This window comes from Sorex fumeus, unplaced genomic scaffold (assembly GCF_029834395.1).
Source record: "Sorex fumeus unplaced genomic scaffold, SorFum_2.1 ptg000128l, whole genome shotgun sequence".
NCBI classification, from domain to species: domain Eukaryota; kingdom Metazoa; phylum Chordata; class Mammalia; order Eulipotyphla; family Soricidae; genus Sorex; species Sorex fumeus.
The window spans coordinates 15759228-15783378 of record NW_026606185.1 but is presented as its reverse complement, the minus strand read 5'-3'; the positions used below and the strand labels follow the sequence as shown (position 1 = coordinate 15783378).

The 24151-nt window shown below is 40.4% G+C and overlaps 1 protein-coding gene across 1 annotated transcript; it reads left to right on the top strand.

Annotated features, from left to right (window-relative positions):
• Positions 1–23828, top strand: NDUFV2 (NADH:ubiquinone oxidoreductase core subunit V2). Its single transcript, XM_056138345.1, has 8 exons — positions 1–170; positions 12435–12500; positions 14688–14750; positions 14837–14953; positions 17419–17587; positions 18102–18211; positions 20384–20460; positions 23677–23828. Exons 1-8 carry the CDS (start codon positions 120–122, stop codon positions 23768–23770), a joined length of 747 nt encoding a protein of 248 aa, XP_055994320.1. The 5' UTR covers positions 1–119; the 3' UTR covers positions 23771–23828.
• Positions 23829–24151: the final 323 nt, after the last annotated feature.

Genomic DNA, 24151 nt, shown 5'->3' with positions numbered 1-24151 from the left:
CGGAAATCCCGCCCGACGGCTCCCAGAAGGCCCCGCGCGACCGGGACGCGCTCGGCGTGCGTCCCGGGCTCGCGCGCACCGTCTCCTGGCGCCGCCGGAAAGGCCCGTGTCTGGCCGCCATGCTCCTGTCCGCCGCGCTCCGGGCCCGGGCCGGCCTCGCGGCCCAATGGGTAAGGCTGCTGGCCGCGCGCTGCCCGCTCCCTTCTCCGCGTCTCGGCTGCGTCGCGCAAGGACACGGCGACCTTGGCGGGTCGGGCGGGGGTGGGGGTGGAATGCCTGCCTCCGTGAAGGTCAGGCCGCCCGGCGCCCTGGGGGCGGTCGGGGAGAGAGTGCTCGCGGGGAGAGTGCTCGCGGAGAGAGTGCTCGGGGAGAGAGCTCGGGGTGAGTGCTCGGGGAAAGGGCGGGGGTGCTCCGGCCCCCAGGGCAGCCTGTGCCGGGCTCGTTGCCTGCAGAGGGCCTGTCAGTCGGGGTGCGGCGGCCGGGGAGGAAGGCCCCTCCGGGGAACCCGCGGCGCGCGCCTGCGTGGCTGCCGGACTTCGGAGCGAGCCCTGGGCCGGGCCGCGACCTCCGGAGGCCTCTCCGACCCCGCGACCTTGGGATGTCAGTTTCCTCACTCGGTTGTGGAAAGGGAGTCGTACTTCAGTTCTGCACGGCTATTCTAGTCTTTCCGGAAATATTTGACATTCTCCAGTGGGTCATGCCGGGCCGAGCCCCGGGTGACGGTGTGTACAAGAGCATTGATGAGGTATATCGTAGGACGCATAGCTAACATTTCGCGACGACTTTTTGCATGCTCCGTGTTAAATATTGGGTCTGAAAAAGATAATTGGGAGATAGTACAGCGGAAGGGAGGGCTCTTGCCGTGCAGGAGGAAGACCCGATTTCTATCTGGATCCCCCAAGCCTTATCCTGAGCAAGAGCCAGGAGTAGCCCCTGAATTGAACTTCGCTCCAGGGGCCCGAAGCAGAAGATACCGGCTGGGATTGTCACCGGGGCAATCCCTGCCAGAAAATTTGGTTTTGTCTTACAGTGAGGAGTCAAGGGGGAGGGCGTTGTTGTTTTTGTTTGGGGGCCACATCCGGCGATGCTCAGCGGTTACTCTGGGCTCTGCACTAAGGAGTCAAACCTAGTATGGAAACGCGCGCTGGCGCCCTACCCAGCCCCCAGGAAGGGGTTTTGGAGGAGCCGAGGGACCTGAATGGTACTCAGGTTAGAATGGCTTAGTTTGGATCCAGAGTATGGCGAGGTGAACAAGATCAGGCCTGTCGACCAGTAGGAAGAATTGCAAATAAGCACAGATTTGTGTTTACTTCTATTTGAGACCGAGTGTAAATTGACAGTTCTTCCACAGTGACAGGCAGTAACCAGGTTGTGGAGAGAATTTTAGTCATTTTGTGGTAGTTAATTGCAAGTCTTTCCTATCTTGCATTCATTTGTTGTTCAATAAATACTGAACTGATGAATAAGTTAATTTTTATACACGAGTAATGTGTATGAAAAGCATAATATTGGGACTGGCAAATGAAATAAAAAATCTTAAACCCATCCATAGTTTCAACAGTGCGAACATTACCAAAATACTAACATTTAATATATGCTTACCTTGCAAATGACTTTTTTAATAAAAATTTGCACTGTGCCCTGTATTTTCCTCATAATATGTTTGGCCTCTTTATCAATGAACATTTCTTTTGGGGTAGGGGGTGGGGGCAACACCTGGCAGTGCTCAGGGCTTACTGCTGACTACACTTAAGGATAATTTCTAGCAGGACTCAGCGGACCGTAGGGGGTCCCACGGATTGACCCCAGTTGGCCTCATTCAAGGCAAGTAACTTATCCATTGTACTATGCTTCTCCCTAGTAAATATTTTTTAATTGGTTTGTTTTATTTCAGGATCTTTCTTGGTGCTGTGGGGAGGGCAAAGGGGAAGTTGCTCGTGAAGTCAATTAACCTGGACCCTCCCACAGGGGCCTGGCTCACTTTTAATGTTGCTTACTATTCCATTGCAAGGTTGTTCTCTAACATACAGCCAGCCAGGCCTTTTATCTAATCTTTAGCAAATATTGATAGACCAAAGAAAAAACTAGGAAAAGATATGGGTGAATGGGGGGGAAAGAGATGAATGGGTGCCTTCCAAGTCAGGAAGGGGTTAAGGATGAGATCCAACTAAAAAAATGCCTTTCCTCAAAGAAGCCTTAAAAGAAGCCATCTATGTTTTCCCAAAAAATGCCATTTTGTTTCAATTTCTGCTTTACTAGCTGGCTGTCAGTTTTTCAGCCACAAAGTTTTTAGCTCACCATTGCTTAAAAATATCCAGAACTTGGTACTGTTCCTGAAAGGGCTTGGAAGACCTAGAAATGTGACTTCAGGTCATTTCCGAATCTCTGCGCCTTGTTTTCACCTTGTAAAGATCAGTTATGTTTTATTGAGTATGTGTTAATAGTTGCCCCAACATTATAATTTATGCAGATTTTAAATTAGGCTTATTCCTTCCCTTTCTAAAGTTACTACTCTTGACTTTCTGTTACCATTTCTGTCTTATCAAGTCACTATTTTGTAAGCTTGTAAAGGGTTATGGCATTTTCAAGGATTGTGTTTTCAATTTAGAATTTTTATTTGGATTTTTAATAGTTTTATTTCCACTTTTTTATTCATTGATATCGAACGTGATCATTTTGTTTGAAAATGCTCATTGTTTTTATCTTCCCATTTGTTTTGTTTTTTTTTTTTTCAAAACGTTGAATTATTTTGTATTTACTGGACAATGTGATCCATATGTTGTAGAGGCTCTGGGTTTTGTTAAGTCTTTTGAAGACTGTTTTGTTGTTTCAGGTAATTAATTAAATAGAACTTAAACTGCAATCCAATTCCCTATTTGGCAGCAGCTCAGTTCTAAGTATAGGCTCATCATCCTGTCTGCCTCTTTTGATTATTCTTTAGTGCTTTCGGAGTGTTGTTTGTTTTTGTAAAAATAGTTCAGAGTTTATAGTAGTTACCTGTAGTTGGGCCTGATAACTAGCCAGCTAGCCTAAAAGTAGAAACTTGGTAGTCTCTTCTTTTCAAGTTTGAAGTTTTGTAAAATGAAATATTTTCCCATTGCATTAAAGATTGTTAAATCTGATTTTGCATGGTCTCAGGCTTTCTCCATTTTGGCTCAAGGACTCCCAAGGGAGTTTTCTCTTAAGTATGTGGAGGGATACAGGAAGTGGAGAGCACAAATTCATATTAACGTGATATTGCTGTAGCAAAGTATAGCAAACTTCATGACATAATAGCACACAGCTGTTAGAACTTTGCAAATTAAATGCCGGAGATGGATTTCACTGGGCTAAAATCAGATGTTGGTAAGTTGGTGGACATGTTCTCTCTGCAGACTCAGGGAGAGTCCATTTTTCTGACTCTGAACTTCTTGCAGCTGTCTTGTTTGTTGACCTAGCTTTTTGTTTATAAACCAGCAAGTGTAGATCAGGTGCTCCTAACATCACTCTGCTTCCATCATTTGTCACGTAGCCCTCTCTGGCTTTGTTACCTCTTCCACAATTCAAACAACCTTGGGTTTACTCTTACATCCTGATATTAATATAATGATGCTCGTCTGCAACTTTCTGCAATCTTAATTGAATTTTTAATAGTTTTAAAAACCTTTTAAAACTATTAAAAAAAAACACACAGCTTTTCTGCTGTGTACTCTAAACTGCAAACTACCCAGAACAAAGATGTGGGTATCTTTGAGATACCATTATTCTGCCTTCCACAGCCAAAACTGCATAAGGGAAACAGAAAACAGTTTCAGGTTTGTTCAGTGAGTTTCAGTATGCAGTGTACACACTTCAAATTTAGCTCTTAGTATTCAAGGTGTGAATGCTGCCTCTTGTTTCAGTAGAAGTAGATGAACTCCTTGTTCTGGAGCATTGTTTAGTACCAGTCCAATTATTATCTTGAGCAGCCATTTACAGGTTCACTGAACTCATTGATCTGGTTTTCCATTAGGGAAACACCACTTTTTTGAGTCAGGTCAGAAGGCAGGTTATTACTCCGTTTAGGAAATTTATTCAGAAAGCATTAAGGATTTACTATGCATGAGTGTACTGTTTTGAATTGGGGACTGAGAAGGTGACTTTGTGTGTGTAGGTCCTGAGAGTCATAGATAGGTCTTGGGCTTCACATTGACTCCAGACTGGGTTGGCTTTGAACCCCCGTGGGAGGGTCCCTGGGCCTTCTGAGCTCTGTTTGGGAGATTGACACCGCCCCTCCTCCCCCCAGCACTGAGCTTACACCTCAACCCCCAAATAACTGACATTTTGGCTGTCTGAGTATGGGATTGTTCAGAAATGGAGAGTGAGGAGGAGTAAATTACTCAGAGGACAATGTGGGTAAAAAAGACTTAAAGAGGCTGGAGAGATAGTACTGCAGGCAGGGTGCTTGCCTTGCACTTAGCTGACTCAAGTTTGATACCCTGCATGCCATATGGTTTCCCAAGCACTGCCAGGAGTAATTCCTGAGCACAGAGCCAGGAGTGACCCCTGAGCATTACTGGGTATGACCCAAACAACAAACAAAAATCTACTTAATTTCAGAATAAACAAAACAGTATTGTTTCTAAGGTGGTATAGTTTCATGGGGGTGGAAATAGTTTAAAAATTAAGAATAATGTCATGTTATATTTAAATGTTAATCTAGGATTGGAATGGTAATACAGCTGGGAGAGTGTTTGTCTTGCATGTGGCCCACCTGGGTTCAATCCCTGGCATCCCATATGGTCCCCCGAGCACAGCCAGGAGTGATTCCTGAGTGCAGAGCCAGGAGTAACCCCTGAGCATAACCTGTGTGACCCAAAAAGCAAAAAATAAATAAGAAAAAAAGACTTTTTAAAATGTTAATCTTATAGTACCATATAGTTCATATTGGTACATGGACTTAGAAGGAAGTTCCTTTTTATTATATTCCTTAGTCTGAGTATTTTCAGGGACTGGTTAGAAAAGCACATTTCCTGTTCTTGGAATCACCAGCATTTTTTTCCCCATCTTATTTATTTATTTGCTTTTTGGGTCACACCCGGTGATGCTCAGGGATTACTCCTGGCTCTGCACTGAGGAATTACTCCTGGTGGTGCTCTAGGGACCATATGGGATGCTGGGAATCGAACCTGGGTCTGGCCACATGCAAGGCAAGCGCCCTACCCGCTGTGCTATCGCTCCAGCCCCTTTCCTCAGCATTTTGAAGATCATAGTAGTATTGGTAGTAATCGAAATTGTTGGTCCTCTGGCAGAGCTAAAGCTGGCAGTGCGGGGATAGGGGCAGGATGGAAGAAAACCTATGGACTCACACAGATGAGGCCTGGAGCCACATTCCCAGTCATTATTTTAAACAAATCATGCTTATATGAGTTTTAGATCTTGAGACTAGAAAATAAATCAATTTAAATTCATACATTTGTGTTTGATTCTCAAGTTAAATTTTTAAGAAAAGCCTCTTTAAGTTTTACCAAGATTTTGTTCTTTTTGAGGCCAGTTCCTGCAATACTGGAGGTCATCCTGGCTCACTGAGGGAATCACAATATGGTGTCAGAGATCAAATCAGGCTTTGCCAAGTGCAGGGCAAGTGCCTTAACCCCGACCCTATCTCTCCAGCCATTGAGTGGTGTGTTCTTTAACTGTATCAGTACTACATTACTGTCCATAATGGCAATGGCTTTTAATTGCTTCACATCAGTTTCTGTTTCTCACCAATGAGCTTTTTGATCTTGTCAGTTTTGTTCCCCTGACTGATAATGTTACTTCTTGACTGCAGAAGAATGGTGTGTGTATGTGTGTGTAGGTGGGTGGGTGTGGTTGGGGGAGGCATACAGCAGTTTTGGGGCCACTCCCATCTCTGTGGACAGGGGTCCCTCCTGTGGTGCTGGTTTGTGGGGGGAGGGGGGCACGTGGAGCCAGGGATTGACTCAGGGTTACTTATTACTTAACCCCTGAACTATTTCTCCAGGCTCAGGAGAATGCTTTTAGGAAGTAGGTCTTGAACTGGTGATATGGCTTAGTAGAAGAACACATGGCTTGTATGAGGCTGAGTTTGATTTCTGGCACCGATTCCACCCCCCTACCCCTGTAGACCCATGAAAGATTCAGTTCCTGGGGAGTAGGGTAGAAAAATAAAATTTTTAATTGTTGTCATTATGAGCAGTTCAACTAAGAAATTATGATACAATTTATCATCACATTATGATAAGAAGGCCACAAACCTTCTTATCATAATGTGATGGGCTGGAGCGATAGCACAGCGGGTAGGGCGTTCGCCTTACAAGTGGCCAAGATGGCCGACCCGAGTTCGATTCCTCCGCCCCTCTCGGAGAGCCCGGCAAGCTACCGAGAGTATTCGATATGCCAGACACAGTAACAACAACGTCTCCAATGGAGACTTTACTGGGCCCGCTCGAGCAAATCGACGATCAGCGGGAGGGCCTATGATAAGAAAAACCAACAAAAAGCTGAGAGCTTAAATTTAAAAAGACTTTCATTTCTGGGACTTGGGAAATTGCTCAAAGGGCTGGGGGCACATGCCTGGCATGTAGAGACCTGAGTCTGATTCCCCCCCCCCCCCCCCCCCACTGGAGAGCCCTGAGGCCAAGCATTGCCAGGAGCGATGTGAAGTCCCACAGCCCTGCTAGGGAGATTAAAAAAAAAAAATTCCAAACAACAGAGAATTCTTCTGTCAATATTGCCTGGCTTGTGAGGTGAGCTTTAGTTTCTTTAAAAGTAAAGTAGAAACAATTACTAACCATGGACTTTTGAGGAGTCAGTGGAAAGAACTTTACAGTTACTTGAATTCAGAGAAAATGCCACATATCACCATTTTCCTGCTTTAAATCTTCCATCTGAAACACTGAAAACAATAAATGAGAATGAACAACCACTATGAATTTGCTCATATATCGGAATCTGTTCTTGTTTATTTAAAAAAAAAACCGGGCCAGTGAGATAGTGCGTTAAGGCATTACCTTGCATGCTGCCGACCCTGGGTCAGCGTCCCAGCATGCAGGTGATCTGAACACTGCTGGTTGTGGCCCAAAGACAGGAAGAAAAACCACACAAAACACTCCAGTATGGGGCTGGACAGAGAGTATAGTGGTTAAGGAAATTCAGTCAAGTCTAATGAGAAAGTAGATTCCAGTGAGTTTTCACTGGTGGATCCCAACAATACCTGTTGTCCTCTGCCCTTGACCCCTTCCTGTTGGAATAGTGGAGAGGGCTCTTGCTCTCTGGGCAGAGGAGTATTTGTATGTTTTCTGTTTGCTTGAAAGTAGGTGAATTTCAGTGGGGGCTCTGAAGAATTGTTTTTCTGGAAAGGGGGAGGTCGGCCAAATTTTGGAACCTCAGCACTAACCTCTAGTGCAGAGAAACAATCCAAGGGCACAGAAGACCTTCCTCAGTTTACTTATTTCTTGGGTCTTGTCACCCCCCCTCCTTTAGGTGTCAAGGTTTTAGGGCTTACTCCTGTGGGACCCTGAGCCATATGTGGTATTACAGTCATGAATGATTGATCAGCTTACTCCCACGACCCTTCTGTACAGTGAAAGGCAACTGGCAGAAAGAGAGGTGACAGCCCCTTGGCAAAGAGACCCTGCTGCTGAAGTGCTTGCCCTCTTCCTGCAATGGATTCCAGGGCTGCTGGAGGGCACTCAGGAGAGACCAGGTGAAGCCTGGGAGGCACTTCAGCAGCTGTCCTAGGAGGGTTACAGCAGAGTGTCTTCATTAGTTAGCCTGAGCTCACAGAGGGAAAAACAGTTTGCTTTTTCAGTTGGTCTCACCTGGCTAAGCTCTTTCTTTTTTGTCCATTTCTTTTTTTTCTTTCTTCTTTTCAGGGGGTGGGGGATATGCTACACCCATCCATGCTCAGGGGGTTATTCCTGGTTCTGCACTCAGGAATTACTTTTGATGGTGCTTCAGGGAGGGGCTGGGGTTAGAAGGGATGCCAGGTTTAGAACCAGGGTTGGCCTCGGCCTTGTGCAAGACAAACATCCTATCCACTGTACTATCATTCTGCCCCCCCCCCCCTTTTTTTGTATGTACTTTTGATTGCCTCATTACTCTAAGGTGAAACTGAATTCAAATGACTGGTAGTTGTTAATTCAAGCTTTAATATGTTATTTATTTTATTTTAAATGCCTGGCATGGATATTGCAATGAATATGATAGGTGAAGTTCTTTAAGGATTTTTTTTTTTAAAACAGTAGCTTTGGGGGCTGGAGCGATAGCACAGCAGGTGGGGCATTTGCCTTGCATGCAGATGACCGGGGTTTGATTCCCAGTATCATATGGTCCCCCGAGCACCGCCAGGAGTAATTCCTGAGTGCGGAACCAGGAGTAAGCCCTGTACAATGCAGCTGTGAGCCAAAAAGCAAGCGCCCCCCCCAAAAAAAAAAAGCTTAAAAATTGGCAGCAAGCTAACTTTCTAGCTAATGTATCAGTTTACCCTCATTATTTTGCTTGCCTCCTGTTTTAGAAACAAAATGATCTGAACCTTGTACTTTTTTTGAGTGGCAGAAGCGCATGCTACAATTCTCAGGAGTTATTCCTGGGTCTGTGCTCAGGAATCCCTTTGGGTTGTTCTCAGAGGACTTTATGGGATGCCGGGGATCAAACCCGAGTTGCCCTGTGCTAGACAAGCACCTTACTATACTATAGCTTCAAGCCCTTGTACTTTTGAAGAAATAGATGTTAGAAACTGAAATGAGTCACTTATGAAGAACAATGGCGTTGACTGCCTGTGTTTTTGTTTAGTGTATGTTACCCTCTCTATTATATCTTCAGCCCTAAAATGACGTTTACTTTTGTTTTTAAACAATTTTAATTTTTGTGATTTGGGGGCCACACCGAACTGTGTTTTGGGTTTACTCCTGACTCTGTGCTCAGATTACTTATGGCGCTCAGGGGACTATGTGTGATACCAGGGATTGAACTGGGTTTGACTGTGTGCAAGGCAAGTGCCTTAGACCCTGGACCATCCCTTCCATGATTTATTTCTATAAAGCACATGCATCCTTCTAACCTCTAAATGGGAATGTCTTGAGCCAGAGAAGGTGAGTCTTTTATTTCTAATAATCTGTATATGCATGCCTGGTTTCCTTGAATTCTTTGTTGTTTTCCTAGACCTGCTTTGTTCTACTAGAGAACTGCTGTCATTAAATACGTCAGTTCAGGTGGTTAATAATAAACTTTTGTAATCATTAGCCCTAATATCAGCTGTCAATTCTGTAATGAGTGATGAGAACCTATTGAAATCTCTACTATCTGGAAATAATACCTACCTTGCATGAAAGTTGTAAGAAGTTATATATATAGAAGCTTCATGCTAATTATTTTTAATAAAAATAGCTAATGATGGGAACACTAGTGATAGTACTAACTGGTGCCAGTCAGCACATGAAGCACTTTATATGGATATTTTTATCTAACAGTCCTTTGAACGGATGTACTGTTGTTATTCCAGTTTTACAAATGAGGAAATGAGGAGCTAGGTTGTTTTGTTTTGTTCTGGGGCCACTCCTGATGACTCTGGCAGCGCTCTCTTGTTGCAATGCTCCAGGGACCATCGGGTGCTGGGAATGGAAGCCGGGACTCCAGTCTGTGTGCAAATTATGTGTTCTAGCCCTTCGATCTGTTGCCCTAGCCCTGAAGTCAGACGCTGCTGTGTTGTTTTTGCACACAGGCTATAGAGTATTAGGTATCAGTGATGGATCCCAGTTTCCAGTAAGAATGTGGAAAATGTGGTTTTTAGAGTGATGAAATTACTCTTCTTGTTTGGTATTGATTGTTTTTCACACCCACAACTATCTTTAGAAGGACAATATTTTAAAATTGGTTTGACATATAAGATGATTTAACTTGGGGAAGGGTCAGCTAGAAAACAGCGAAGCATGACCCTTGGCATGGTAGTAAGCATAAGTTTCCACCTATCTCCAGATATGTTATTGTGGTAATAATAAAAGTTAAAAAGAAAAGAATTAAAAAGGAAAAAAAGAAAAAACTTAATGGGAATTTGGGCCAAATCTGGTAGTGCCCAGAAGCTACTCCAGGCATGGTGCTCAGGGTCATTCCTAGAGAGATTGGGGTGTGTGGTGAGGTGTGTGGCAGCAGGTATCAGGAATTGAACCCAGGCTTCTGCATGTAAAGCATGCATTCAAGTTTTTTGAACCATCTACCTGGCCTGAAAACTTTATTTTTTTAAATTATTATTATTTTTTGCTTTTTTTGGGGGGGGGGTCACACCCAGCGATGCACAGGAGTTACTCCTGGTTCATGCACTTAGAAATCTCTCCTGGCAGTGCTTGGGGGACCATATGGGATGCTGGGAATCGAACCCGGGTCTGCCGTGTGCAAGGCAAACACCCTGCCCGCTGTGCTATTGCTCCAGCCCCCTTTTTAATTAAATTTTTAAATTAAATCACCATCACAGCAGGTAGGGCATTTGCCTTGCATATGCTGACCCAGGTTCGATTTCTCTGTCCCTCTCGGACAGCCTGGCAGGCTCCTTGTGGTGTATTGGATATGCCAGAAACAGTAACAAGTCTCAATGGAGACGTTACTGGTGCCTGCTTGAGCAAATCAATGAACAACGGGATGACAGTGCTACAGTGCTACAATTAAATCACCATGAGATGCACAGTTATAAAATTGGTCATGATTGGGTTTCAGTCATGAAATGTTCTAACACTTATCCCTTAACCAGTGTGTATTTCCTGCCACCATTATCCCTAGTTTTCCTCCTGCAGTCCCCTCTCCCGCACCCCAGCCTGCCTCTATGACATGGCCTGGAAACTTTTAGTCTGTTCTTGTATACCATGCTAATTTGGTTTAGTAAAATGCCAATTATAATGTACAGATATATTCTTTCATTACCCTCAACAGAAATGTTTAAATTTCGTTTATATGTTTAAATTTTTTTCTTTTGCTAATTTGATAACAGAAATTGTAACCGTATTTTAAATGGCATGTTTTAGTTTATAGCTGAATTCTTTGAAGCATTTATTTAGGAATTCTTTGAAACATTTTTCAGGTTTACTCATTTTTCTTGCTGGTTTATGATTTAGAGTCTCTTCAGTCTGTTCAGTTAACCTTGGACATAAAAGATTTTAGAGTGATCAACAGTTAAAATTAGAATGGATAAACTCCCACAAGCATGACTTTTATGGATAGGAAGACTTAGAACAATACAACAAAACCAGTTATGAGCAAAGTCTGCCCTGACAGGTAGCTGAGAAGCCAGTAAATGGAAAATGTTAGGGTTCACAAGCCTAGCAATAGTAGTTGGTAAGGCTCTTGCCATTCATGTGGCCAACCAGGGCTCGATCCCTTGCCCCCTGTGGAGTGATCTCTGAGCACAGAGCCAGGAATAAGCTCTGTGGATATGCTCCCCACCCCCCCAAAAGGAAAATGTTGAGTTTAGAGCTTAAGAAAATATATTGAATTCATTTATTCTTCTTAAACGAATCCTTCCTTTATCATGAAGTCTGTGCACTCTCTCAGCATTGAATACCTTACTGTTGCTCAATAAAATTGTTCTTTAAAAAGGCTTTTTCTGAATTAAAGTGAAGGTGGAGAATGTCTCTAAATTTTAAGTTCAATTTTTAAAACTCTGTGCTGAGATTGTTCTGATAGTATATTTGGGACTTGTGGCCTTATATTTAATGATCTCAGTTCAGGTTCTGGACAAGCAAATCAGGGTGATAGCTAAAACTTTGTATTAATTCACAAATTGATGGTGAAACAATTTGGGAGATGCTAAATTAAAAAGTATAGAAATGTGAACTGTCTCCTTGACATGTTTTGTCCTTTTAAAAAAATTACATTCTTCAAACACAGAAATGCAAAAAACACCATTATATATAAATACCGTAGTTTACAGTTTCTTTTATGGCTAAAATTTCTGAGCTAATTTAGTAAAGAATTGAAAAGGGGGATATAGTTGACTCATTTGTATGAGTATATGTATGACTCATTTGTACAGAATGAAAACATGTTTATGAAGGACTGCATTAAATGAAAACTGGTATGCAGCTGACTCAGACAAAAGTGAAAAGCCATAACTTAATCTTACATTCTCTCCATGCATGCCAACAGAGCCCTGTAGGACAAAAGGGTACATGATTTAGGGTAGCTGGATTCCACACCGGTTCTTCTGGTGACTTATGAATGTGTGATCTTAGGTTAATAACTATCTCTGTATCTTCATTTTCCTAAACCTCTCCTTAAATAAGTTCGTGCGTAGGGTAGTAGCGCATATCTCTTAGGGCCTTTTACGTCTATAACTGATTCCCTTGTTTTCAGTTTTTTTTTTTTTTCCCCTGAGCCACATCCCAGGCCCTTGCTTTTAGATCTTAAAATATTTCCCTAGGAGATGTTTAAGGCCTAAGGTTTATCAGTCTGTCTTAAAATTTTAGGGAAGGCACATAAGGAATTTTCACAAGACTGCTGTTCAAAATGGACATGGAGGAGCCTTATTTGTGGTGAGTAATTGATTTTTTTTCCATGAAAAAAGACTTTGGAATTTGCATAACTGTTATCAAACTATAGTAAACACCAGTGTATTTGGCTTGTATGCTAGCTGTTGGCTGGAATTTAAATATAGCTTATTTAATTATGTACTGTCTTTGAAAACATGTGATTTCAGCTGAACCTTAGGTTGAATGGGTTCCAGGGCAACTCTGGGAACAAGAATTTAGATTATTCCTTGGTGAAATTACTGTGTGCGTTAACTTGATTTCTAGTTATATTTTGGGTTCTTAAAAATCAGTTATGTTCACTCACTGAAGTTTGAGATTTGGAGCATGAGATTTGGAGAATCCCCAAATAATTTGAACTAGTAGGTTTTGGTAGTTTAGTGAATACATTGGCAGTTGGTCTTTATAGTTTTGGTTTCTGGGGTTTACCTACAGATAGAAGTTATAAACTTACTTGCCTAATTTGGAAATATAAAATAACATGACCCCTTGTTGTGGCAAGATGCAGTTTTCAGGATTAGTTTAGTATTATTTAAAGATAATTGAATGTGGCCCTGGGAAGATAGTACAGCAGGTAGGGCACTTGCCTTATACGTGGCCAACCCAGGTTCAATCCCTGGTATTTCATATTTTTCCCCAAGAACTGCCAGGAGTAATTTCCTGAGCGCAGATCCAAGAGTAACTACTGAGCATCACCAGGTGTGGCCACAAAACAAACCCAAGAAAGATAACTGAATGAACTTGTATGGTCATTTTGAGTTTTTATATTGTATTTATTTATTTATTTTGCTTTTTGGGTCACACCCGGCGATGCACAGGGATTATTCCTGGCTCATGCACTCAGGATTTACTCCTGTCGGTGCTTGGGTGACCATATGGGATACTGGGAATCGAACCTGGGTCAGCTGCGTGCAAGGCGAACACCCTACCCGTTGTGCTATCACTCCAAGCCCCTATATTATTTTTTAAAACAAAGGTATTTCCAGGCTATTAATAGTTGGCAATACTACTGACAAGCAAATACCTGTTTTATATGTTGTCATCATTTTTTCAAAACTTACTAAATTTGGCACAAACTTGAGATCATTGCCCAAAGTTTCTGTTTTCTTTCCTCTTTTTGAAAAAGCAGAACTCCGAATTAATCTATTAAGAGATTCTGTTCTGGTTCACCACACATACAAAACATAATAAGTGTTAGCCTCAACATGACTCATTTAATTTCCTGTAATGCTATTTTTTTGTCATTTTTTTTAAAAAAAGAGCCTGCTTGCTGGAATAGAGAAGGGATCACTAAGAAAATGATGGCTTGAGAAACCGGTCAGGATGGGAGATGTGTGCTGAAAGTAGATAATGGACCAAACATGATAACCTCTTAGTATCTGCATTGCAAACCATAATGCCCCAAAGTAGAGCGTATGGGGAATCATGTCTGCCATGGAGGCAGGGGGAGGGTGGGAAAGGGGGGTATACTGGGGATATTGGTGGTGGGGAATGTGCACTGGTGGAGGGATGGGTGTTTGATCATTGTGTGATTTGCAACCCAAACACAAAAGCTTGTGACTATCTAACGGTGATTCTATAGAATAAAAAAAAAAGTCTGCTTCATGGCGAGAAAACGAAATTTTCTTTTGACTTGATTCTGTTACAGAGATCTAGTGGTTGGTGAATTTGTTATATGTGAGAGAATTGTTCTAGTTTTCTTTTTTTCTAAAGTAGTGGCTTCCTTTCATACTATCAGTATAAGCTTTTTAAAAAAACTTATAAGCTTTTTTTTAAAAAACAAGCTTTTTTTAAAAACCATATATATTTAAAAAATTAATTTATATATGGTTATACTTAAAATTTTGTGTTAATTTTATAAGGTTTCCAATATTCAATAATGTTCTGGTAATTATATTAGAAGATTCTGTGTCCTAGTAAAGCTATATAGCCCTTTTTTCTTCTTTGGTCTTAAATCTACCTTAAAGGGTGATTATATTTTTTAAATACTGTTTTCCCTGAATTTGAGATCTGCTAACATTATTTTAGTTAACATTCATGAAATAGAATCATCATTCAAGTTATTTGGATTGCTATTATGTTGAAATTAAAGTTTAGCTAATCATTAGTGATAGTAGAATATTATGCAAAGTTGCTAACACTTTGAAGGGAATATTCCTAATTTTAGAAAAAACTTCTTTTCCTTTTGTATAGCACAGAGATACTCCTGAGAATAATGCAGATACTCCGTTTGATTTCACACCAGAAAACTATAAGGTATGATTAACTGAATGTTATATAATTAATTTACAAGCTATTTAGTGTTTTCGGATGTATAAAAACATACTTTTTTGTTGATGTAGAGGATAGAAGCAATTGTGAAAAACTACCCAGAAGGACACAAAGCGGCAGCTCTGCTTCCAGTCCTGGATTTAGCACAGAGACAGAACGGATGGCTACCCATCTCTGCTATGAACAAGGTGCTCATTCCATTTTTGTCGTGGATTGTGGAACTTCTCAAACTTAGAAATTCATTTGGTGGTAACTTACTAGGTTAGAATCTAGAAGTTTGAAGACTTAAACCTTGTAGTTTTGTATGCTGCCTCAGATTACGTTTGCGTTTTTGTTGGTTTCTTTAATAATGCAGAGAACCAAAAGTCTACAGAAGTGATATAGACAAATCAGGTTAGCCTATTGATAGAATTTACATGAGTCATCTTTTTCTTACAGTGTTTTTCATCAGTATTCTGAATTTCAAGAAAATATAACAAAATCCAGAAGCTCATGTAGTACTTCCTTAATCTTTAAGAAGATCACAGCAGCAGCTCCTGAAAACATTTTCCCCTTTTTGCGGGGTGTCCACACCCTACCATGTCTAGGACTTGCTTGCCGTTTTGCTCAGGGAACATTCCTGGCTTTTTACTTAGGGACCAGATGTGGGGCTGGAGATCAAAACCCTTGTCAGCTTCGTGCAAGACAAACGCACTACTCACTGTACTATCTCTCTGGCCCATATCCCATCTCTCCATTTTAAAATTACCCATCAGGGTCTTGCTTTAAATTTGTCCAATTATTCTAGTTATAAGCTCCAGCAAAGGTATTTTCATCTCCAGCCCAAGTATTTGGAGAAAACTCCCCAGATTCAGAGGTACTTGCCTGATTTAATATGTCACTGAGTTAATTTAGCACAACTACTTTATCTTTCACAAGTGAACTGTGATTAGTTAATCTTTCAAGAATGTTTTGTTTAGAAATGCGATTTGACAACGTTAAACATGTCTCTCAGCTGAAATGCCATTTAATGAGCTCTTTAAAAAAAAATTTCAAGGCAAGGGGGTTTACCCACTGCACTGTCTCTCCAGCCCGGCCTTTTTTCAATGTAAAACGTGGCGTGTGCATAATTTTCAGAATGTTGTACAGAAAGGCCAGAAAAGTGGGATGGAGCAAAGTGGACGGAGCACATGGTTTTCAAATGCAGGAATCCTAGCTTGCTTCTTTGTCCTTCATGGTGCCCCCAAGCACTTAGCTGAGAGTGCTCTCTGAACATTCATGAATGTGACACAAAACCCCTCCACCCTAAAAGTAAAAATGAATGCAAGGCATCAAATCTTAAGGCCATGCTTTTGGGTGTTTTTGTTTATGGGCTACACTTGGAAGTGCTCAGGGCTTACTCCTGGTTCTGCACTGAGGGATCACTCCTGATGGGGCTTGGGGGATTATATGGGATGCCGAAGATTCAGTTGGGTTGGCTGCATGCTAGGCAGTACCCTGCCTACTACATTATCTCTCCAGCCCCCAAAGGTCTTGCATTTTACTGTTAAAAGATCACCTGGAAAGTTGTAGGCAGGGTCATAATCGTATATGAAGCATTTCTACCAGTCAGCTAAAAACCATTGTTTCTTAACATACATGCTTGATCCCCCTCTATGTTAAAACAAATCCTTTCTATCCTTGATTTGAAATTGGGAAATAGTTTAAATAATTCAGCTTTTGTAAGGAATATTGCAATAGGAAATAGAAGTCGTATTTGGGATTTTTCTCAAGAGCTGGGTATGTGTGTGGGATGCATATACATACAAGTATACAGACATGGGCCAATACTCAAATTTGATTCTTACCCATTTTCTCTTCCCATACTGTTTGCTCACATTCCTAGGTTTTGTTTTTTGATTACACCTACCAGAACTCTGGTAGTGCTTGGTGTCACTTCTGTGATGCTTGTGTGAATAATCATGTTCCAGGTATTGAACTTGGGTGTCTGCATGCAAAGCATGTACTTTAGCAAGCCCTTGCGTATTATTCTGCAAGTTAGTGAAAACTAGACATAATGTATTGGGTTTTGATCACAAAAATTTTGCCATTAAGAAATTTTAAACAACAAAATGTTGAAGAGTTGAAATTGAATCAAAGTAGAAATATTAATATTGAAATACTTAAGATTCAGATAAAAAGCATCTGTCTCTAGAGAGAATAGAGTAAATCTATCCTTATTGCAGAGATAAAGAATGAGATTATAGAAGGTGGAGAAAGAAGTATTGTAACCATTAGCTCTGGGGCACTGTGTGGTTTAAGTGTACGATATCTGCAAAACTTGAAGGACTTATGAAAACAGGTATGTTTTCTACTGAAGAATTTACTTTGTTTTTACCAAATTGAACACTGTCACTGTAACTTGAGCGGGTAGCGTCTCCATTTTGAGACTTGTTGTTACTGTGTTTGGCATATTGAATATGTACTCTCGGTAGCTTCCCGGGCTCTCCAAAAGGGGCGGAGGAATCGAACCCAGCTTGGCCAGGCTGGCTGCTGCAAGGCAAACACCCTACCGTTGTGCTATCGCTCCAGCGATTCGATTTGATACCGAAACAATATCAAAATTGTGCTTTTTATAGTATACCCAATGCTCAATGAACATTGTGATCCATTAAAAATTTTCCTAATATTTTAGGTTGCAGAAGTGTTACAAGTACCTCCAATGAGAGTGTATGAAGTAGCAACTTTTTATACAATGTATAACCGAAAACCAGTTGGAAAGTATCACATTCAGGTGTGCACCACTACACCCTGCATGCTGCGAAACTCCGACAGCATTCTGGAGGCTATTCAGAAAAAACTTGGTATGAGACACATTGTCTTTATAACTTTTGGAAAAATAGAACTATCTTTTTTTTTTTTTTCAGATTAAACCTAATTCTATCTAACTTTTCAACTTTTACATTCTTATTGGCTCTTTTCTAGGAAATCTCTGTCTTACATTGTTTATCCACCCTAATTTTCCTTTTGTATTCCTTAAAAACTCAGAATTGAGTTTTTATTTTTCTTGTTATATTTGAAAAATCTTTATTTTAGTAGGTTTAATTATTGGTATCTATGAAAAAATAGTCTCATATACTGTTACATAATGAACATTGAAAATGGATGAAATACCCTAAAATTGATTGTTTTAAGGGAACCAGTTCCTTTTAAATATTTAAATGTTTTAATGTAATTATAAGTAAATATTCTAATTTAGGAAATTCAAAGCGTGAATTTTTTTTAAAAATTTATCTCTGTAATGTGTTGCTGGTTTTTAAATTTTCTTAAAACTCCTATAAACCTGATTCTAACAGTGGTCATTTCTGTATATTTTAGGAATAAAGGTTGGGGAGACCACACCTGACAAACTTTTCACTCTTATAGAAGTGGAATGTTTAGGAGCCTGTGTAAATGCACCAATGGTTCAGATAAATGACAACTACTATGTGAGTATTTCACCTCATATATAGCATAAATTGAAGTAACATGTTTTTGTATTTAAAATAATTTGTTTTTTGTCCTGAAGTTGCTTTTTTTGTACAAATATCTGGACAGTTTGAAGATCAGGGTGACTTAATACTAGAATAAACCTCGTGTATAAGACCTGAGTTCAAACCTAGTACTAAAAAATTTTATAATGTTAAAAAAGAAGAAAAATATTCACATATTTTTACATTTACCTCCAAGAGGTATGGTAAATTTTAAAAATTCGATGAACAACGGGAGGGCAGTGATTTTAGTTCTTAAATTTTTTTTTTTTTTGCTTTTTGGGTCATATTCGGCGATGCACAGGGGTTACTCCTGGTCTGCACTCAGGAGTTAATCCTGGCAGTGCTCAGGGGACCATATGGGATGCTGGGAATCGAACCCGGGTGGGCTGCGTGCAAGGCAAAAGCCCTGCCCACTATGCTATCTCTCCAGCCCCAGTTCTTAATATTTTTAATAATATTTATAGAAGTAAGTTCTGTACAGGTAAACACTACAAAATCTTTTTCCTTTCCTTTGATTTTCAGATGCAATACTATCATAAATTTAGTGTTTTTGCTGTACAAGTCACTGTCACCCCGTTGTTCATCGATTTGTTCAAGTGGGCCCAGTAATGTCTCCATTGTGAGACTTGTTGTTACAGTATTTGGCATATTGAATACGCCACGGGTAGCTTGCCAGGCTTTGCTGTGTGGGCGAGATACTCTCAGGTAGCTTACCGGGCTCTCTGAGAGGGGCGGAGGAATTGAACTCGGGTTGACCATGTTGGCTGCGTGCAAGGCAAATGCCCTACCCGCTGTGCTTTGTCATTTATTTAACATAGTATTTCATATATAAAATTTTCTAGTTTTTTCTTTTCGGATTTTGGATTACATCTGGTGGTGTCAGGGTTTACTGCTGGTGGGACTTAGGCTACCATATGTGGTGCCAGGAATTGAATCCTTATGACTGCATGCCATACAAGTACCTTTTGTGCTTTACTTTCTTTACAAGCTCTATATAAAATTCTATACTTCGTACTTTGTATTTACATTTGATATATATATGTAGATAGAGATATATATTTAATCCTCTAGGTTTAGTGAAGAAATAAACTTGGGGAGACTGAGAAAGTTGTCTAAGATTAGTAACTAGTAAGTGTGGAATGAGAATTCAAGGCAGACCTCTTCCATTTCATATCACTGCTGTCTTTTTAGCAATAGCTCTTAACGTATAGTGAATTTAGTAGTATAGCCTATAGTAGGTGTTATTCTGTTCCTGTTCTCTATGTGGGAGTTATTCTTATTCAGTTACTGCTAATTTTGCCAACTAACTTGTAAGCTTAGAGGTAAATAATAAACTAGTAATGGGGATTTATGTGGATTTTAATAGAAGGAAGTAATTCTGTTTTTTGGTTTTTTTTTTTAATTTAAATATAGCTGTCATGTAGTGCCACGATCCCCGTGGTGTATTCAATATGCCAAAAACAGTCACAACAAGTCTCACAAAGGAGACGTGACTGGGCCCGCTTGAGCAAATCGATGAACAACTAGAGGACAGTGCTGCAGTAGTGCCAGTATATATTAAATGATTTATTATTTGTACCTGTGGCAAAATTATCACATTAATATCTATCATGTTTTTCTTGCAATGAAAACTTTTTTCATGTTTTACAAAAGTAAACTTGTACAACTTTTAGATACACAGTACAGTATTAGCTTTCATCACCGTGCTGTACTTTAACCTCTGTCAGACCACTTTATGCCTACTTCCTTTTGGTAACAGCCAATCTTTTCTCTCTCTTTAATTTTTTTTTTATCAAATTCTCTGGGCATTTTAATTTTATTTTTATTTGAATCATTATGATTTATAATACTGTTCATGAGAGGGTTTCATCCATCCAGCATTCCAAAGCCAAGAGAATGTCCATTCCCTTCTAATCATTGTCTCAGGGTCCCCTACCTTTGGTTAGCTGTTTTGTAGCCTAATTCTCACGGTCTGTCTCCTTTTGCCATTTATTAATCTGCCCTCTGCGTCTTGAACTTAGAGGGTTTTTTGCTTAGGCTTTATTATTTATCATTCTGATTCTACATGTAAACGAACTAATAATATTTGAAGTAAGTTTTATATGACGATAGTAATTTTCTTTCTAGGAGGATCTGACACCTAAGGACATCGAAGAAATTATTGATGAGCTGAAGGCTGGCAAAGTACCAAAACCTGGGCCAAGGTATGTTTTTTTTTCTGTAAAACAATTTTTAATGGATTAACCTACTTTAAACTTTAAAATTTTATGCCCTAGATTCACAGGAGTTGACTTGTAGGCATGAAGAAACTTGTCATCTAAAACAAAATTTTTTTCTTTTTAATTGAATCGCCGTAAGAACAGTTACAAAACTTTTGGGTTTAACTCTTGGTCACCCAACTCTTCACCATTGCACATTTTCCACCACCAAGAACCCAATTATACCCTGTCCCACTCCTCCTCCTGCCTGTGTAGCAGATGATTTCCACTTTATTCTCTCTCTACTTTGATTACATTTAATTTTTTGACAGAAGACCCACCATTATTATTTGGAATTTTCCCCCAACAGTCAGACCTGCCAAAAAGACATCATTAGATAATTTGTTTTCTATTGCTGATAATGAAAAGCATATGATTTTGGATTTCTGATATTTTACTAAATAAGTCTGGAGGGATTTCTGCCAAAAGCTGCTGGGTTCCGAGATTGCTTTGTGTGCCTCTGGGATCATGGCTGTTCAGGAGCCAGAGGAGCCATGGGCGGCAACTTGGGGTCTCGTTTGGGTGGGCCAAAACTTTTTTTTCTAAAATCAGGTACTGATACTGACCTGAATATTTAGGGAGAAGGGATATTTATTACAAATAGAAGTCTATTTCACTGTGGGTTTTTTTTTTTGGTGGGGGGGTCACAACTGGCGATGCACAGGGGTTACTCCTGGCTCTGCACTCAGGAATCACGCCTTGCGGTGCTCAGGGGACCATATGGGATGCTGGAAATCAAACCCGGTTTGGCCGCGTGCAAGGCAAATGCCCTACCCACTGTGCTATTGCTCCAACCCCCAATATTTCACTGTTTTAAATTTCATAATGTTACAAGATTGACGCCAAAATTTGCATCCCTCTAATTTCTTCCTCAGGACCTATTCTAGCCTTTAAACCAATAGGGACTTTTCGTACCCAGGACCTCACACATGCCAGGCTTGTGTTCAATCAGACCCAATATAAATGTAAGATGATTCTTACATCTTAGCCAAATGACAGCCATCTTGTCTTCCTGTATCCTTTTAACAGTTCTTTGGTTACTTTTCCTTTTATGAATCGTTTTGGTCAGAAAAAGAGAAACTTGGATAAGTAATTTAGGTTAATTCCTAAATATAATACAGTGTGATTACTGGATTGTTTTCACTAAGAGTGATAGGGGTGATGTTATTATGATATTGTTAAAAAATATTGTCATAGTTACTGTAAGAATGAATAGTTTTAAATTCTGTGTGTGTTGCAGGGGTACTAGGGTACTAGGGTATTGCATTTGAGTTTTTATGAAAGAAACTAAATTCACAGTGAAGCATTTTCAAATATGATAAAATGAATGTTTCAGTAATTGAAATTAGTCACTGAAATTTTGAACTCACTTTTATTCTCTACTTAATGCCTGTACTTAAATAGTAAAGCTGAAGACGCTAATCGTTTAGTAATTGTCAGCCATCTATCAGTAAAGTGCATAAAGGCGATTATTGGGGCTGGTAAATCTAGCATAACTTCCCAACATAAGAAAAGAAGTTTCTCTTTCTTCTAGTTAGTTTCATGGATGTATAGGATAGTGAAGCTGGAATGATAAGCAGTAATCATGATGCAGGTACAGTTAATCTTTTAAATTAACCCAAGTTGACTGTAGAGGCCCTTGGCAGCTTAGTGCTCAGAACTTGTCTTCTGGTGGTGCAGAGCTAAGGATACGGCTTCTTGTATGCTGAGTATGTGTTCCAGCCTATTGAATGATCTCTTTACTCCCACCCCAAAACTACTTTTCAATTCAACTTAAATAATTTGATAGCATTTATTTTATCCTCGGGCTGGATAGCACAGTGGGTAGGGCATCTGCCTTGTACATGGCTGACCAGGGTTTGATTCTTCTGCCCCTCTCGGAGAGCCTGGCAAGCTACCAAGAGTATCTCGCCCGCACGACAAAGCCTGGCAAGCTACCCATGACGTATTCAACATGCCCAAAACAGTAACAAGTCTCACAGTTTGTTGTGAGATGTTCTAGTGCCCGCTTGAGCAAATTGATAAACAACGGGAGGACAGTGACAGTGATCTTATCCTCTGATATGTAGACTGCTTTTTTGGGGGGAGCAGGGAGGCGGTTTTGGCTGGGGCTGGAACCCAGAGCTTCCTTCATGCACAGTATATACTTCAGCCCTTTGAGCCATTGCAATGACTGTTTTTTGATCGTAGTGGAAAAAAAAAAAACCTGTATTGCAAATATCTCCACACCTATGTGACTTGTTAGACATCCTGTCACAGTGCATAGTTACTTATATTAACATAATAGCTTAGAAGATCCATGTTGTCATTTTTGGATCCCTCAAGAAAATTGGACTTCCTAAAAATTCTCAGCAAACTTAAGGGATTAATGACATGTAAAAGACAAAATTAGAAGGAGGAAAGAGAATCTGAACAAATGCTTCACTGGTATAGCACCAGAGTAAATTTAACAAAGTCAGGGAATAGGAATTAAATCGGAGTAGGTGCTGAGGTGGCCTCCGGCGAGGGTCAGGCTGGGTAGAGGTTGAGTGACTGTCTGGAAAAGTGTGTGTGTGGGTGGAAAAAACAGGTTCCTCTGCTTCGGTGCTGCTGCCTTTCATAGATTTCTACATCAGGGCTTATTCTTGATTTCTTTTTGGCTGTGGTAGTCTAGAACAGGTATCTAAACAAATTTATATTACTAATACAGCCTTTAAGAATGAAAACAAAGTTCTTTTAAATTAGAAAAGTAATAAAAAAAAATAGCAACAACAAAAATACATGTGCAGGGCCAGGGTGGTAGAATACTTGGTTGTGCTGTAACCATGTCCCTAGATTAGATCTCTGGCACTGCGAAAAGGGAAAAACCTAAAAACCTGATAATGACTAATTTTATCTGCACTACTAGGGTCAATGTCCAAGTCTTTCATTTCCTCAAGGAATCCAGTATCTTTAACTTATTTTGGGGGAGTGGGGGAAAGCTGATTCTTTTTTTCTTTTGACCCCGCCTGACAGTGCTCAGGACTTTCTTCTGGCTCTGCTTAAGGATCACTCTTTGCAGGGCTCATGGGATCTAATGGAATGTTAGGGATTTGAATCAGGACTGTCACTTTTATATGTGGTAAATAATTGTCACTTAACAGGATTTTTCTTTTTCTTTCTTTCTTTTTTTTTTTTTTTAAGGAGCGGACGTTTCTCTTGTGAGCCAGCTGGTGGTCTGACCTCTTTGACGGAACCACCCAAAGGACCTGGTTTTGGTGTGCAAGCAGGCCTTTAATTTATATTTAATTGTAAATAAGTCTCTGAAAAAATAAAACGTGAATCACTTATCTACATGAACTTATGTTCTCTTATTGCAATCTTTCTACAGTTGGTGATAAACTAGCACCTTGTACCTGCATGTACGTACCACGTAAAATCTTCAGAGTATTATTTTAATCTCTTCTATCTGCTGCTAACTATGAAGATAATAATTCATAATCTGTTTATTAGTAGATAGTCACCCATTTTCAGTTACCAGCCCCATCCCTGCTTTTTTAACAGTGGAGGCCACACCCAAGGACTGGGGAAGTGGGGGCTACTCCTAGCCTTGCCTGGAGTGGCAGTACTTGAAGGGCTACCATTCCTCAGGTATCAGCGTGGTAACAGGGATTAAATT